This window comes from Coturnix japonica, chromosome 11, assembly GCF_054131305.1.
Source record: "Coturnix japonica strain WE chromosome 11, WE-NBRP24, whole genome shotgun sequence".
Taxonomy (NCBI): Eukaryota; Metazoa; Chordata; class Aves; order Galliformes; family Phasianidae; genus Coturnix; species Coturnix japonica.
The window spans coordinates 19335651-19349893 of NC_140673.1; the positions used below are offsets into that span (position 1 = coordinate 19335651).

The 14243-nt window shown below is 47.3% G+C and overlaps 3 protein-coding genes across 3 annotated transcripts; 1 reads left to right on the forward strand and 2 right to left on the reverse strand.

The window, feature by feature from the left end:
- Positions 1-948: 948 nt before the first annotated feature.
- On the reverse strand, positions 949-8911 carry PIF1 (PIF1 5'-to-3' DNA helicase). Its single transcript, XM_015870047.2, has 12 exons — positions 8413-8911; positions 7201-7306; positions 6952-7077; positions 6703-6856; positions 5941-6055; positions 5764-5870; positions 5247-5386; positions 4499-4605; positions 3679-3766; positions 2965-3110; positions 2234-2425; positions 949-1909 (listed from the first exon to the last, which is right to left on the reverse strand). The coding sequence occupies exons 1-12, from the start codon at positions 8875-8877 to the stop codon at positions 1853-1855; spliced, it is 1803 nt and encodes a 600-aa protein (XP_015725533.2). The 5' UTR covers positions 8878-8911; the 3' UTR covers positions 949-1852.
- Positions 8912-9013: 102 nt separating this feature from the next.
- Positions 9014-10406, forward strand: CFAP144 (cilia and flagella associated protein 144). The gene is made up of 4 exons (XM_015870062.3): positions 9014-9163; positions 9286-9345; positions 9483-9586; positions 10110-10406. Exons 1-4 carry the CDS (start codon positions 9034-9036, stop codon positions 10224-10226), a joined length of 411 nt encoding a protein of 136 aa, XP_015725548.1. The 5' UTR covers positions 9014-9033; the 3' UTR covers positions 10227-10406.
- A 194-nt stretch (positions 10407-10600) lies between these two features.
- On the reverse strand, positions 10601-14214 carry EBNA1BP2 (EBNA1 binding protein 2). The gene is made up of 9 exons (XM_085512280.1): positions 14103-14214; positions 13930-14013; positions 13418-13584; positions 12898-13021; positions 12274-12363; positions 11986-12061; positions 11642-11732; positions 11170-11332; positions 10601-10875 (listed from the first exon to the last, which is right to left on the reverse strand). The coding sequence occupies exons 1-9, from the start codon at positions 14190-14192 to the stop codon at positions 10825-10827; spliced, it is 936 nt and encodes a 311-aa protein (XP_085368406.1). The 5' UTR covers positions 14193-14214; the 3' UTR covers positions 10601-10824.
- Positions 14215-14243: the final 29 nt, after the last annotated feature.

Below are 14243 nucleotides of genomic sequence, written 5' to 3' on the forward strand. Positions count from 1 at the left end.
CTGCCACAGAAACAGCTGTTTCATCACATAACATTTCCCTTATGACACACCATAGCACCTGCAGCCACACTTCTGTACAGCATACTGGTTCAGACAGCTCCACAGTGGTCCTATTACAGAACACCAGCTGCTGTGCCATTGTGATAGCTTATTAGGGGGGAAAAAAAGGGCAAAATGTTACATGGCAGTGAAAGGTGAGCAAAATAAGTGCAGTAAACAGGCCTGTGAACACCAAGATCTCACATCTTAATGTCCAAACCCCTCATAACACAGCATCTCATCTCCAGAACCCTCAAGACAGCACACAAGCCCAATCACACAGGCCTTCAGGTTTACTCATCCAACTTCTCTGCCCCAGATGACTAGGGTTTCCACAGCCTCTGACCACCTCTGCAAAGGACGCAAAGGGAAGATGGACACAATTCCAGCTGGTTATCCACACAAGAGGAGGAGAGTTTGAAAGACCAGAGTAATGGCAGGAACAGGCTGAAGGCTGAGAAGAGGTCTCACCTTCCAGGCTCCAGACCCCATTGAGGTAATTCCACTTAACTCCAACCAAACTTCTTTGAAGAAGCAATGTGCAGGTACACATAGAAGGGGAGAGTAAACATGTCCAAATAACTCTTATATTCTGCTATTCCTTCCTACAACACTAAGAAAAACAAACCACGCTTGAAGAAAAAATAAAGAAAAGCATTCTGAAGCCTTACCACAAACCTATTTTGTTCTTCAGTTAACCAACAGCTATCCATTCTCCTTGCCTGGCTTTAAAGACAGCAGCTGCTAGGACTTGCCCTCCAGCCTGCTCAAGCTGCAGAAGTTTTGTTACAGATACCCCTGAAAAATGCAAATTTCAGTTGAAAGTTACTTCACTTTAATCCTGCACATTGAGCATTTAAAAATATACCCGTTACTTAAGATTTAAGCAATACATCAAAATACAAAAGCTGAAGTTTATGTTTTATTAAGGCTTTTATAAAAGGACAGTTCCATTCATCCCTTCATTTGTTGAAATAGTCAGTTACAACTCACTTCAAGTCCTTGGTCATTTCCCTATTGCATGTTCAGCTTCCACCTTGCTTCTTGGATGCATTTCTAGCAGAAACTCCTTCCTATTTGAAAGCCTCATGTGTTTAAAGGAGCAAGGGCCCCATCAGCACTCATTTCTGTTCACTCCCCTCTTGCTGTAGGGGTAACAGATCTTTCCAGTTCTTGTAGGTCCATAATTACGAATACAAAAAGTACAATGCATCAGCACAGTAGGAAACGTGAAACTCTGTACTTTTTTGTTTGTGGAAAAAGTTGCACAAATCCTGCTGGTATTAAACATCCAAAAGGCAAAAAGATCCAGGTGCAAGATATACAGTGAAATCCTGGCTCCTGGTAGACCCTCACTTGCAGGAAAATCACATACATATTCTAGATACTTAGTACTGCTTCCCCTCATGACAGCAGCTCTAGAGAACAGGTCCAGTCAAGCCAGGTAAAGACACACAACTTCCCTCTCTCAACTGCAGCATACTTGAAGATCCAAGTTTCACAGTCAAGATATTGGATGAAACTTAGCCAGACAGACAGGATAAAAATCATCGGAAGGTCTTTCTGACACATCCTTGTTCAGTATTTTGTTTGCTAGTCACATTTGTGGCACAGAGGTACACAGAAAAGGACTACAGAATACTTCTTGGTTTCAGAGGCATGGGACTGGGAGATTTCTACATATCCAGTCAGTAGAGTTCAGAAAAAAAAACAAAACACAACTTTGCCTTTATGGTGTCAAATTTACTTCACAGCAAGGTTACTGCAATTCAGCAGTCTGTGCTGATGCCTCACAGAGGCCAGAATAACACTCTCAGCTGCATTTCCAGTTCTCCTTCTCATCAGTGTCTGGGTGGGTGCGCACCGAATCCTAACACAAGGAAAACAAAATACAAGAGGTTTCAGGTTTGCCATTTTCATTTCTTCCTCTTTAGTCCTTACTGAGAAGGATCAAAAAAATGCCAGCTGTCCCTTTCACCCACATGGCCAGGAGTGTTATACAAGCCCAAAACCACAGAAGGTATTTTGCCACTGAGAGTTGCCCCAACACATTCCTGTCCCATAGTTCCATCTCTCTTACCACTACGAGATTTAACTTGAATGATCTTGCTTAGGAAAGAGAGGGAGCTCCTCAGCCAGGCATCTGTCATCCTGGTTGCACAAGGCACTCTGCTGGTACAGGAATATTATTTACCTGGGTTTGAAGTTGGTGACGTTTCAGCTGCCTATAGAACTGCAACACTGTAGGATCAGCTCTCACTACTTTTGGGTCAAAATCCAGAACACGGAGACCTGCAAGGCTACGGGCTCGGGAAAGGGCTACATAAGCCTGCCCACTTTCAAAGACACGAGACAGGGAGATTTCCACAGAATCTAAAGACATGCCCTATCAATGAGAGGGAGAAATTAGTTACGCAGGGGAAAAAAAACAAAACAAAACCACAACCCAACAGAACACCATGTTGTAGCAGTACTAATATATCCTATGAATTTGTCAAAAAGGTACCATCCCCAGTGTACAAGCTTGATATGAAAGGTGGCCTCTTATTTATTTAAGTAAAAGATGGGAACCAATAGAACAAAAAAGAAGGGTTTCCCAGTGTCATTAAGTTGAAGTCAGACAAGGGAGATTCTTTCAGTATCTAAAAGGAGACTGTAAGAGAGACAGGGACAGATTCTTAGCAGGGTCTGTTTTTATAGGACAAGGGGAAACTGTTTCAAAACTAAGAGAAGAGAGACATAGATTAAACAAGAAAAAAAGTTGCTCATTTTTTGTACACAAAAAGGGAAAAAGGGTGATGAAGCACTGGAACATGTTGCCCAGAGAGATGGTGAAAGCCTCACCCCTGGAAACACTGAAGAGCTGGATGGGGCCCTGAGCACCTGATGGAGATGTAGGTATTCCTGTTGTAGAAATGCACTCACCTGGCTCTTGTGAATGGAAATGGCCCATGCCAATTTTAGGGGCAACTGCTGGCGACTCAGATGAACTCCTGACGGCCCTTTGAAGAGCCACCTCTCCATTTTGATAACTCGTGTGACTCCACAGAGAAACCTCACCTTGGGCAGCCCTGTGGGAATGGGAACAGGAGGAAAATAAGAACATGTTCCCATCGTTCATCAGCAGGAAGCCAGAAGATTTAAGAACAGTTTTTCCTCTTCCTCATGCTAGTATTTCATTAATTTTTAGGGCTGTATTAAAATATACATATCCCATATCAAAACAGAACAACCCACCCCATTCATTAAGTAGGATGTTTTGAAACAACATCTGGGACACGAGCAGGGGAGTTGCATTCAGCTAATTTATCAGTTGAGATACCTGCAGTGTATATTTTCTCTGTAACAGTTCAATGCTCTCTAAGGGGAAAAAAAAGCTACAACACATCAGGACTTGATTCAACAAGTCAAATAAATGCAAATGAGTATACAGATCTGAATAATAAAGGAAGCAAACACAGGATGCCTAACAAACTGCTGAAGCACCACCTCACTTGACAGCCCAGGAGAACCACCAACACTTTGCCGTGAAGAAGCTCTTTTCCCTGCTTTCCCTCACATTATTCTCAACAAACAGTAAAGAAAATTAACAAGTCATCAGCACAGCAGTAATATTTTTTCAAATGAAGTTTACTTTACCCTTCTGTTCAGTTTCAAATCCTACAACAACTCCTCGTGCTCCATTCACCAGCCCTTGAGACACGTCCAGATTCTTAGCTAGCATTACCTACAGAGTAAAAGGAGAGGGGAAAACAAAGCCCTTATTGTACTGGTTTTCTAGTCTGTTCAGTCACTTTCAGCTAAGCTTCTAGCCAGAATGTATAAGCATAGTCACATCATTCTATTGCAGATTGGAGCACAGTCTCTAATTTAACTGCTGCAGCTTCACTAAATACTTTCCACCTGACTTTCTGTCCACAGCTGCAACCTCAGATCCAGGAAAGAGATTTTTCCCTCCCAAATGTCAACAAGCCTAAATGATTGTGGAAAAAGCAGAGGAAAACCTCCCCAAGGCAAAGCATCACCCCATGCTGCTTCTTCAACATAATCCTGCATCCTTTTCACTCTGACATCCTCAGAGCAAGATAACCAGTACGGAATGTTTGGCAATCTATGCCTTACTCTTACTGGTCAGGAAGACTCCTGTACCCAAAGCTGAGACACCAAGCAAGGAACCTGCAAGATCCTGCTTCTGGGCCTGACAAGAAATATATGTCTAAGTCATTGTGGTCACAGGACACACACTTGTGCTCAAACCAAGTCAATCCTTTGCCTGGGTTCCGAGCAAGAAAAATAGTGAGATCAAGCTAGTCTGTCCAGTCTTGTATTGGCTTGGCATAGCTGTTCTATGCAGAATCTGTATTTTACAAGTTAATCTATATTTAGCTGTTATACCTTCATTTTGCTTATGCCATTTGATCTGCTGGTCTTTCCCAAACAAATGTGTACACACACTCACCTGAGCTCCAACCTTTAGCTCAACTCTACCACCCACAGGACACTGAGCATCAATTAACTTCACTAGCATTGGGTCACTGTCCAAAGCCTCAAAGGTGTGCAGATCTCCTATGAAGAGGAAAGAAAAAAAAAATAAAAGGTAGCAACCAATTACAACTATCAGACATAAGCTACACAGTATTTTCAGGAGGCTCAGCATTCATTTTTTGCAGCAGCTCCTCTTATAATGACAGAGGAGAATGGATGTTAAGAGTCTTGGGTGTAAGCTTGACATATCTAACAGCAGAAAGCTCACTGTTACCTCCCTTCCCAACGTACCTGCCAGAGCATTAGAAGGTTTGGAAATTAAAGACCAGCAGTAAGCAGGATCTGACCAACTACCATTTCAAGCACATGACCAGTTTCATTCCAGATCTCCAAAGAGGACTAGGGAGGAATCCTTGGGCCGAATGGGCCAGGAATTAAATGAACCTTAATTCAAACAGTGTCTGGTTTTGTGCATGGACTGTCTGAGGTTCTATAGAAAGAATAATAAGGGGCATAGATGCAGTATCCACCACATCTCACAGAAAGCAATCTGCTCACCAAGAAACAATAAGGTATATTTAAAAGGGGGGAAAAAAAGCCAAGGTAACTCAACTCCAACATGTACAGCTCAGGCTGTGACAAAACATCACCTCCTCCTATCACCAAATTATCCCCACTCAGAGCTCAGCCCTGAAGCCAGCAGCTTTCTGCACAGAACTCACCTGGGAGCTGTCGCAAACGTCTCTCGTTAGTCAGTTCTACATCATCTTTGTGGGTGCAGAGCCGTGTAGCCAGGATCCCATCACACTCGGACCTGTTAGTAGCTGTCTGCATCAGCAGCCTGATAACCTCCTCTGTGCACCTGGTGACCAGGAAGAGGGTATTGTTATCTGAAGTGATCAGGGAGGTCTTGAGCAGCTGTGACTTCCACGGAGCCACATCAGGTTTTAAAGCTCTGGTCTCTAGAGAGACTGGAAGACAAAAGTAACTACAGAAAGTGTAAGAGTGTGTCCCAGCCCATCCCCAGCTCAATATCCCTTGCATTCTCTATGAGAAGTAGCAAAAGGATACTCCAGAGAGTATTTCTTCCTCACCCAGCAGCATATTATAGACCCCTTTACACCAACTAAGTCATTCGTAGGTATTTCCCCCATCCACACAGCCCTCACAGGGCACGAGGGAGAGGTGAGCAATGGCTCCAACAGCAGGTTCCCAAAACAGAGCCGAGTTTCTGCTCACCTGCCTAAACGGACTGCGCTTAGCAGTGAAATGAAGGTCTTGTCGGTCTGTCTTCGCACTTCTGTCAGCTCCATGTTTACGTGGATGCACTTCCTCCAGCTTTTTGCCTGGTAAATCATTCTCTTGTTAAGAAAGAACACGTGAATTATGAGGATAAGCTTAGGGACAGCTTTGTACCTGGAAGCAGAATGTGGTTTCCTCATTCACTTTGCAGACTGGGGGCAGCTGTAAGAAGTCCCCACAGATGATGAGCTGAATTCCTCCAAAAGGCTCATCTCGTTTTCTCACTGCCCTGAAAGGGAAGGAAGAGACATTTTGAATGTCCTCCAGCGCCCAAACACAGCCAACTCTCGGAAGTTATTTCTCAGTCTGTGAGCAGGCTCCATCACCCTCATTAGAAGGCTTATTCTTAGCTGTGTCAGAAGAATTAAAATAATTAATCAACATTATAACAAGGCATTCATTTTTCTTTGTCTATCCAGCCAAAGCACCACTGCCAGTCTTTGTGATTCAGTAGCTGTTATAACACAGCTGCCTCTCGCTCCTCACTGTTCAGACAGCTTTCACATGGAGCCAGAAAGCACAGGAAGCTGGAATGCATCTTGGAGTCACAGTTAACACAGCAAGCTTAGTTGAAGTAGCAACAGAGAACTGATAGGAATGGTATAAATAAAAAACTGTGCCTTATAGAGCCCTCAGCTCTATGACCAGCATTTGACTCTATGGATGGAACCTACAACCAGAACAGACACAGCTGGGAGGATGGAGACACAATCAAAACCTGTCTCACAAAAAAAACTGCCTTAATGTTGGCTGCAATTTCAGACTTCCCTTCTGACAATCCAGCCGACTGCTTCATATCCAGCAACAAAACCCTATGAAGGAGGCAACCTGAAAGCACAGGGAAATTCACTTCCGTTGTTTGACCTGACTACTAACCTTGCCACAGCCTCCAGCTTGTCAAAGAACTTGCCATCCACCATGGAGATCTCATCGATGATTAAGCGTTGGCAGGCCAGCCAGTGCTGCCTCACCCCGGGTCTCTCTGCCAGCTGGATGCACTGCTCCAGTGGTGCCTTCCCAGAGCCTATACCTGCATGGGGAGAAGCAAGCAAACTCTAGGAAGTTCTGGACCCTTTGGGATGAGAGCAGAAGCCCCCAGCCCCTTGTTGCTTGGTCAAACGTTACCTGCGAAGGCATGAAGGGTGGTGCCGCCAATGTGGCAAGCTGCCACTCCAGTGCTGGCTGTAGCATAGGTGCTGTTTGGAGGGAGGGAGCCCACAATCTTCTTCAGCAGGAATGACTTCCCAGTTCCTGGAAGAGATAAAGAACACCGCTCTTACCAAGGCATCACAGGGGCTGCAGGGGACCTTCACCTCAGGGATGCAGAGAGCATCAGTTTGGCACTGAGGTCTTCACCCAGACCCAGCCTCTCACCTGCACAGCCAGTGAAGAAGACACTCTTCCCACTGCGCACAGCTCCCAGCACTGCCTCCTGCTCCACTGACAGCCGGGCAGGGGGCCGCCTCTCCACACGAGGCACCTGTGGGATGAAAGCATGGCAGGCTCTTTGTGAAGAACTGAATAATAGAATCATACAGGTGGGAAAATACTTTTGAGATCACCCAGCCCAACCACCAACACAGCCCACCATACACACTGACCACAGCTTCATGACACCTCCAGGTTTGACAACCCCACCATCTCTCTGGGCAGCTGTGTCAGTTCATCACTGCTCTCTGGGAGAAGAAACGTTCCTAATATCTAACCCGAACCTCCTCTAGCACAACTTAAGGCCATTCCCTCTCATCCTATTGCTGTCACCCAGGAGAAGAGGCTGATCTCCACCTGACCACAAGCTGCCTTCAGGGCACTGCAGAGCAACAAGGAAGCTCGGGGGAGATCTCTTCTCCAGACCGAGCAATCCCAGTTCCCTCAGCTGCGCCCAGTAACACCTGATGCTCCAGACCCCTTACAGCCACATTGCCCTTCCCTGGACACACTGCAGGGCCTCGACGCCTCTATTGTATTGAGGAGCCCAGAACTGAACGCAGCTGCACCGTTGCTGACCCAAGCTGGGATGCCGTTGGCTTTATGGGCCGGCTGGTCACGCTGTTGGTTCCCGTTCAGCCGCTGTCAGAATCACAGAATGACCCGGGTTGGAAGGGACCTCAAGGATCATGTAGTTCCAACCCCCCTGCCTGGCAGGGCCACCAAACATACACCTTTACTAGATCAGGTTGCCCAGGGCCCCGTCCAACCTGGTCTTGAACACCTCCAAGGACGGGGCATCCACAACCTCCCTGGGCAGCCTGTTCCAGGGCCTAACCACTCTCCTAGTAAAGAACTTCCCCCTAACATCCAACCTAAATCTTCCCTCTTTTAACTTAAAACCATTTCCCCGTGTCCTGCTATTGTCAGCCCTTTTGAAGAGTTTACTCCCCTCCTGGGAGTAAGTTCCCTTCAGGTATTGAAAGGCTGCAATGAGGTCACCCCGCAACCTTCTCTTCTCCAGGCTGAACAAACCCAGCTCCCTCAGCCTGTCCTCATAGTGGAGGTGCTCCAGTCCCCTGATCATCTTCCTGTCCCTCCTCTGGACCCTTACCAAACTCTCCATGTCAGCTCGCCCTTCCCCACCCGAGGCCTCACCTGTGCCGGTCTCTCGGCTCCGGCCCGGTCCCGCAGTGGCCGCATGTCTCTGTCCTGCAGGGGGCTGATCACGGTGAACGCAGGCTGCGGGCGGTGCAGCAGTCGGGGCTGTCTCGGCGCTCCCCTCGGCCCGGCGGCCAATTTGACCTTCATGATGCGGAGGAAGCGGCGCAGCGCGTGTGGCGGGCAGTCGGACAGCAGCACCTGGGCGCCGCCCGGACCCACCCGCACCGCAGCGCGACCCTCCCCCGCGAACCGCGTGAACAGCCGCACGGCGTCACCGCTCAGCACCCAGCTGACGGCCGCCCCTTCCCCTCCGCCTCCAGCCACACGCAGCACCGGCTGCCGCAGCTCATCGCGGCCCAGCAGCACCGTGGCTCCCCGTAGCACACGCCGCGTTGTCCCCGCGTTCCCGGGCAGCGGCCGCTCCAGCACGGCGGTGCAGCGCAGCTCCGCGTCCCCCATCGCGGACACGCCGGCCTCGCTCCGCCGCTATTTCAAACTCGCCGCGTGGAGCCGCCGCCCAATCGGCGCCGGGAGCTTTAATTCGACACGTAATAGGAGGAGACAGGGGAAACGGGAGGAGGAGCCGCATGTTGCCGGGCAGCGGAACGCGGAGCCATGTCTGCTCGCAAGGAGAAGGAGCCGCCGGACGCGGTGCATCTCAACCGGCTGCTGTGCGAGAGGGTGCGCAAGGAGCTGCGCTGCCAGCGGCTGCACACAGAGCACTGCATCAACCCGCTGCGCCGCGGTGAGCGCCCTGCTAATGGGAAACGGAACAACGAGGTGGAGGGGGGCAATGATAAAGAACCCGCAGCCGGGGGGGATGCTAAGTGCAAACTGAAACCCGTCACCCGCGTGGTTGTGTTGCAGTTCACACGGTGGCTCAGAAGCCCATGTCCTGGCACGACAACATCGAGGAGCCTGCGGATGGTGAGCGTGGGTGGAGGAGCACGAGAAAATAACCCCTGCCCTCCTGCTGCTGTTGGGATGGATTGTGTTGTCCCGCTGTGACGCAGCCCTAGGTTTGCAATCAGGCTTCATTGATATCGATGTCCTTTAACCAACAGCCAGGTTTCTGAATATTATCCATGAAGCAGTGCTGGGGCCAACCAAGAAATATTCAGAGCCACAAACAGAGAGCCAGGAAATAGGCTGGAACACGAAGCCGCTGGTGAGTACAGTGTGTGACAGACTGAGAACAGGGTCTGGTGCAAGAATGTGATTTGTACAAGGCTGCAATGCTCACAGCCAGCAAGATTGTCAAGTTAAGATCTAAGGAGACTCTTCACCATGATGGAGCCTTGTCCATGTAGAATCAGCGGTCTTGCTTTGCAGAACTTACATACAGAACATCTACAAAGACAACTGACCCAAGCACGTTGCCAAATGCCAAGCTGGGGGTCAGGGCTGCTCCTTAGAGCAGCATTGAGCTGAGTGAACAATGCCAAGTGATGTAGATAAGCATTGTGTGAAAAAAAGCATGCTGCAGCTTTCAAACAAATTGAAAGCAGAAACAACAACATGAATAATCAGTTCAGCACATCTGAGGCACAATATACTGATAAAATTCATTTGGAGAAACGTGAATAAGCAGGAGGATGGAGAACCTTACTAACAGGATGACATCGATCATATCTGTGGCAGCAACTGATTTTAATTAAATCGCTTATTTAAACAGCTTAATTGTTTTCCAGATCGATGTGGACCGCACTGATCGCAGATTCTTCTTCCCACACCGGAAAACTATGATCACTGAGCAAGTGGCTCCTGGGGCGTTTCTGAAGAAGCAGGAGGAGAAGCAGCAGAAGTAGAGTGGCAGAGCCACACAGCATAGAATGAAGTAGCTAATGGCAGCTAATGTGTTAGGCCAGGGTTGTTATTAGGTGAGTCTGGATTTTTGGTAAGAGAAAATTGCAATTAAAAAAAGGGAGGATAGAATCCAACTGTCCAGATCTGCAGCCTTACAGAAATAAAAGCATTTGTAAGACGGCTGCATGTGTCTCAGACAACTTAGTGTCATATCAGCAACGTGACTCAGAATTCCAAGTCCCCAGATACATACTGTAGAAATACAATTCTAGTCCCCAGATACGTAGCCGTGGAAAAAGCTGTCACAATGAAGGGAACACAGGGCTGAGCTCAGCACTGCTCATAACAGAACTAAATACAGATCAGACACAGGAGCTCTGTGTAAATTATTTAATGTGCTCACACAAACATTTAAATAGCAAACAGCTCTTCAATGAAATGGACAACGAGAACAGATTAGTGATAAGGCACTAGTTTCCACTGACTTGTTTCTTGCCATCTGGAAGTATTCAGGTTGCTTCACAGTTGGCTGCTTGAAGACAGCAGAAACACCTTCCAGCGTACAAAGACATAAGAGCCCCCCTGGGGAGCACGGTCCTCTCAGCCTGCTCGGCTCTTCATTTTCTGCCGTGCTCTCTTCCCAGGTCTCTTCTGCAAAGAGAGAATAAACTCTAATGTTTAATTTCATGTCCTCAGGATTTAGTGTAGCACTGCAGCATCAGTACCTCTGGAGAGACTTTGGGACACGTGGCAACATACATTACTTGCTAAGTTCCCCACTTATTTCCCTGTTCAAACCCCATATCACTGCCCGCAGCCCTATCCACAATCAAATTATGTTATTTCCAGATGCTGAAGGTACTAATCACGTACTCAGGTGTCCCACCCAGACCAGGGAGGGCTTCCCAACCAACAACAACCACTCACACTCAAGATTTTACTTACATTGGCAGCTTTCTTTCCTCCTTTTCTTGGGCCTTTGTTGTGAGCCACTTTTGACTTGAAGCTGGATACATCATTAAAGCTGTCCTTTGTGTTCCACTTCGAGCCCTTTTTCTTTCCACCAAAACCAAACTTCTGATCCTTGTATCGTCTTTTGGCATTTGGTCTGAAAAACAACACTGCTGCATCACCACTTACACACCTTTCCTTGGGAAGCTCTCAAGAAGGAAACAAGTATCTGCTGACAGATTCCCATCAGCTCTCATAGAAGTTTCCCCTCTGATAAAGGGGAAGAAATTTCACATTTCAGTCTGTATTCTAATAGGCCACAGTTCTCCTCTCTAGGGACAGAAAGTCATTTGGGACTTATTTTTCACAAGCAGTAATTTACACAGGTTTCCTGTCATACAAAACTCCTACAGAGCTCGAAAAATCAGAGATTCTGCCTTTAAATATCTTTCTTTTCTAATCTCACCCTTTCTTCACTCGCCGATTTGCACCGCCTTTCTTATTCCCCTGAGATGAAGTCTGTTCTTCATCCAGAAAATCCAGCTTGTCAGTGAGACCTGCAAGAGCAAGGACAAAACAGCTGCTCAGCTACCACCACAGAAACCAATTTTTCAGCCTAAATAATAGCAACAAATCACCCTCACCAAGGGTGAAGACCAAGGATTTTTTCTGCCACAAGTGTGTGGTTGTGTATAGCAGCAACCTTTCAAGCTTATTGCTCAGCAGCAGAAATGACATCACATATCACAGTGCCTTAGACTCCTGACACATCACAATCCCCATTTAGTCTCTTAGACAAGTTAACTTTACCTTTCTGATACTTCTTGACTGCATTTAACATATTTTTTTTCTCCTTTTGCCTCCTCTGTAGAATCTCTATTTGTACCTGAGAAAAGAGGCAAGATGTTAGTGTTGTTTTTCTCTAGCACCCCATACCTTCTTTAGGCCCTGGTACCCCACCACTGTCTCCCTCTAAGGCAGCTTGACAAAAGGTCAGAGAGATTCCATTTTATCCTGCCTCCAGCAATCCCACTTTCTAAGCTCATTTAGGCTCTTGATTCATGTTATAGACAGGTCCCTTTTGTAGCTCCTCCTCACCTTCTTGCCATATTTTCTCATTGCACGGAGCTGTTTCGCTTTCTCAGACTTCTCCATGGCTTCCTGCTTACTCTTAAGCTTCTGCCGAATCTTTTTAGAGGAAAAGGAAGAAAATTAATGAGTAATGCAAAGGAAAGCATGAGAACTTTAAGATGTCTGTGCAGTTCTGAAATCAGTAATTATATAAACAATATCAACGAAGGCAAAAAGAAAATCTGCCTCAATCAGATAATTTCTCCATAATCACTGCTACCTGTCCAACTTAACACCCTCAGCTGAAAAGCACTGAGAGCCTGAATACACCAAATATAAACTAGGGGAAAAAATAAAGGATCATATTAATGCCTTCACTCACTACAAGTTTTTTCACCGTTACATATATGAAGAAAATTTAATTTTTAGTACTAATTACATGTGGGACACCATGTAAACCACTCTTCTATTTACACTTCCAGCCTGTTGTGGAAGTCTCTACACTGCACAACAGCCCTTGTATACAAACATTGTCATAGGCCTTTGTCAAAAAGATTATGGCAATTATTAAGGACCACATAGTTAATGCTTAACACAGACTTAAAACCAACACACAGTACAGGAATGAAAGCTATTATTCATGGCACGTACCTTCTGCATCTGCTGGTCTGATTTGGCCATCTCTGCAAAGTAATCATCGGGCCTTCTGGTGGGAACATGGAGCTTACGCAGCCTCGGTAAGGCCTCCAGCACTGCTGCCTGTGCCTGCCTGTAACTGGGGAGAGAACAGAACAGCAGCTCAGTGATGGGGCACCAGACAGCTCAGGTTTTACACATCATACTGTAAAATACACAGCAAAGAGAACTACACATCCACGTAGGTAAAGCCATCCTCTGTTAAAGCCATAGTGTTGCAATCCAGAGACTCCCTAAAGACACTTTTAAGCAACAGATGGAGGTTTGTTGCAAGGGGAGAAATTACTCCCTGACAGGGATCAGATTAAATATATTAGCATTTATTTGTAGTTATTTTGTAAAACGTTTGGAATCATCAGATGTAGCATAAGATGGGCCAAGAGCCCAGTGATAAATTACAACATCCATGTGAAACCAGACACCAAGCATGCAGCAGTGTGTAGAGAACCTATGAAGAATCTCTTTTTCCGCTTACAAACTCATCTCCCTCTGGAAATCATTCTCAGGATCAACAGCATCTTTGTTAGCATCACTTTGTGAGACAGACTCCACAGCATCCGCAATTGGATCCAGCGTCACATCCAGCCTTTCCACCCAAGCCAGTTGCTGCTTGAAGTCAGACAGACACTGCTTCAAACCATCCTAGGAAAGGGAAGCACAGCTCTGAGCAATGAGATGGTTATGGTTGGATTAGATGATCTATGGTTGGACTAGATGATCTATGGTTGGACTAGATGATCTTCTAGGTCTTTTCCAACCTTGATAATTCTATGATTCTGTGATTCTGTGAGACACACGAACAGCAAAAGTGAATACCCAGGTCACAGAATAGGCTCCAGCTGCTCCTCGTTATCTTTGTGGCCCTCTGCTGGTCTCTCTCAATCTGAGGAGCAGTTCCCCTCGTGCCGCGGCCCAACCCACCCTTCCAGACCTCAATGCAGCTCCATCCCCGCTCCCCCCCGTCCCGTCCCGTCGGCCGCCCCTCACCACATCGTTGTGTTTCTTCGGCTGCCCCTCCAGCACCACGTTGAGCCCCGGTTTCAGCTCTCCCTTGGCGAAGGCCTCTTGGAGCTGCGGAGAGAAAGCGCTCAGACCGGGTCGCCGTGCCCTGAGGCGGCTCCGGGTTGCAGTCCCGTTACCGGGTGTAGGGACGGGCTCACCTCCGAGTCCGACAGCGAGGAGTCCTCGGAATCCGAGCCGTCAGACCCCGAGCTGTGCCGCTCCATGCCGGACCGCTCCATGCCGCCCATCCTCCTACCGCCGCTTCCGGGCACACACACAAGCGCACTGTCGTCACATCC

What these genes read in the sequence shown, in the direction of transcription:
- PIF1 (XM_015870047.2), bottom strand. Translation starts at nt 8,877, where the DNA reads ATGGGGGACGCGGAGCTGCGCTGCACCGCCGTGCTGGAGCGGCCGCTG. An exon ending in ACGTTTGCGACAGCTCCCAG is followed by an intron (nt 4,606 to 5,246) that starts GTGAGTTCTGTG and finishes TCCTCTTCATAG; the next exon opens with GAGATCTGCACACCTTTGAG. An exon ending in TTTCCATTCACAAGAGCCAG is followed by an intron (nt 2,426 to 2,964) that starts GTGAGTGCATTT and finishes TCTCATTGATAG; the next exon opens with GGCATGTCTTTAGATTCTGT.
- CFAP144 (XM_015870062.3), top strand. Translation starts at nt 9,034, where the DNA reads ATGTCTGCTCGCAAGGAGAAGGAGCCGCCGGACGCGGTGCATCTCAAC. An exon ending in CATCAACCCGCTGCGCCGCG is followed by an intron (nt 9,164 to 9,285) that starts GTGAGCGCCCTG and finishes GTTGTGTTGCAG; the next exon opens with TTCACACGGTGGCTCAGAAG. An exon ending in CATCGAGGAGCCTGCGGATG is followed by an intron (nt 9,346 to 9,482) that starts GTGAGCGTGGGT and finishes TTTAACCAACAG; the next exon opens with CCAGGTTTCTGAATATTATC.
- EBNA1BP2 (XM_085512280.1), bottom strand. Translation starts at nt 14,192, where the DNA reads ATGGGCGGCATGGAGCGGTCCGGCATGGAGCGGCACAGCTCGGGGTCT. An exon ending in CCTCGCTGTCGGACTCGGAG is followed by an intron (nt 14,014 to 14,102) that starts GTGAGCCCGTCC and finishes TTCTCTCCGCAG; the next exon opens with CTCCAAGAGGCCTTCGCCAA. An exon ending in CGAAGAAACACAACGATGTG is followed by an intron (nt 13,585 to 13,929) that starts GTGAGGGGCGGC and finishes TCCCTTTCCTAG; the next exon opens with GATGGTTTGAAGCAGTGTCT.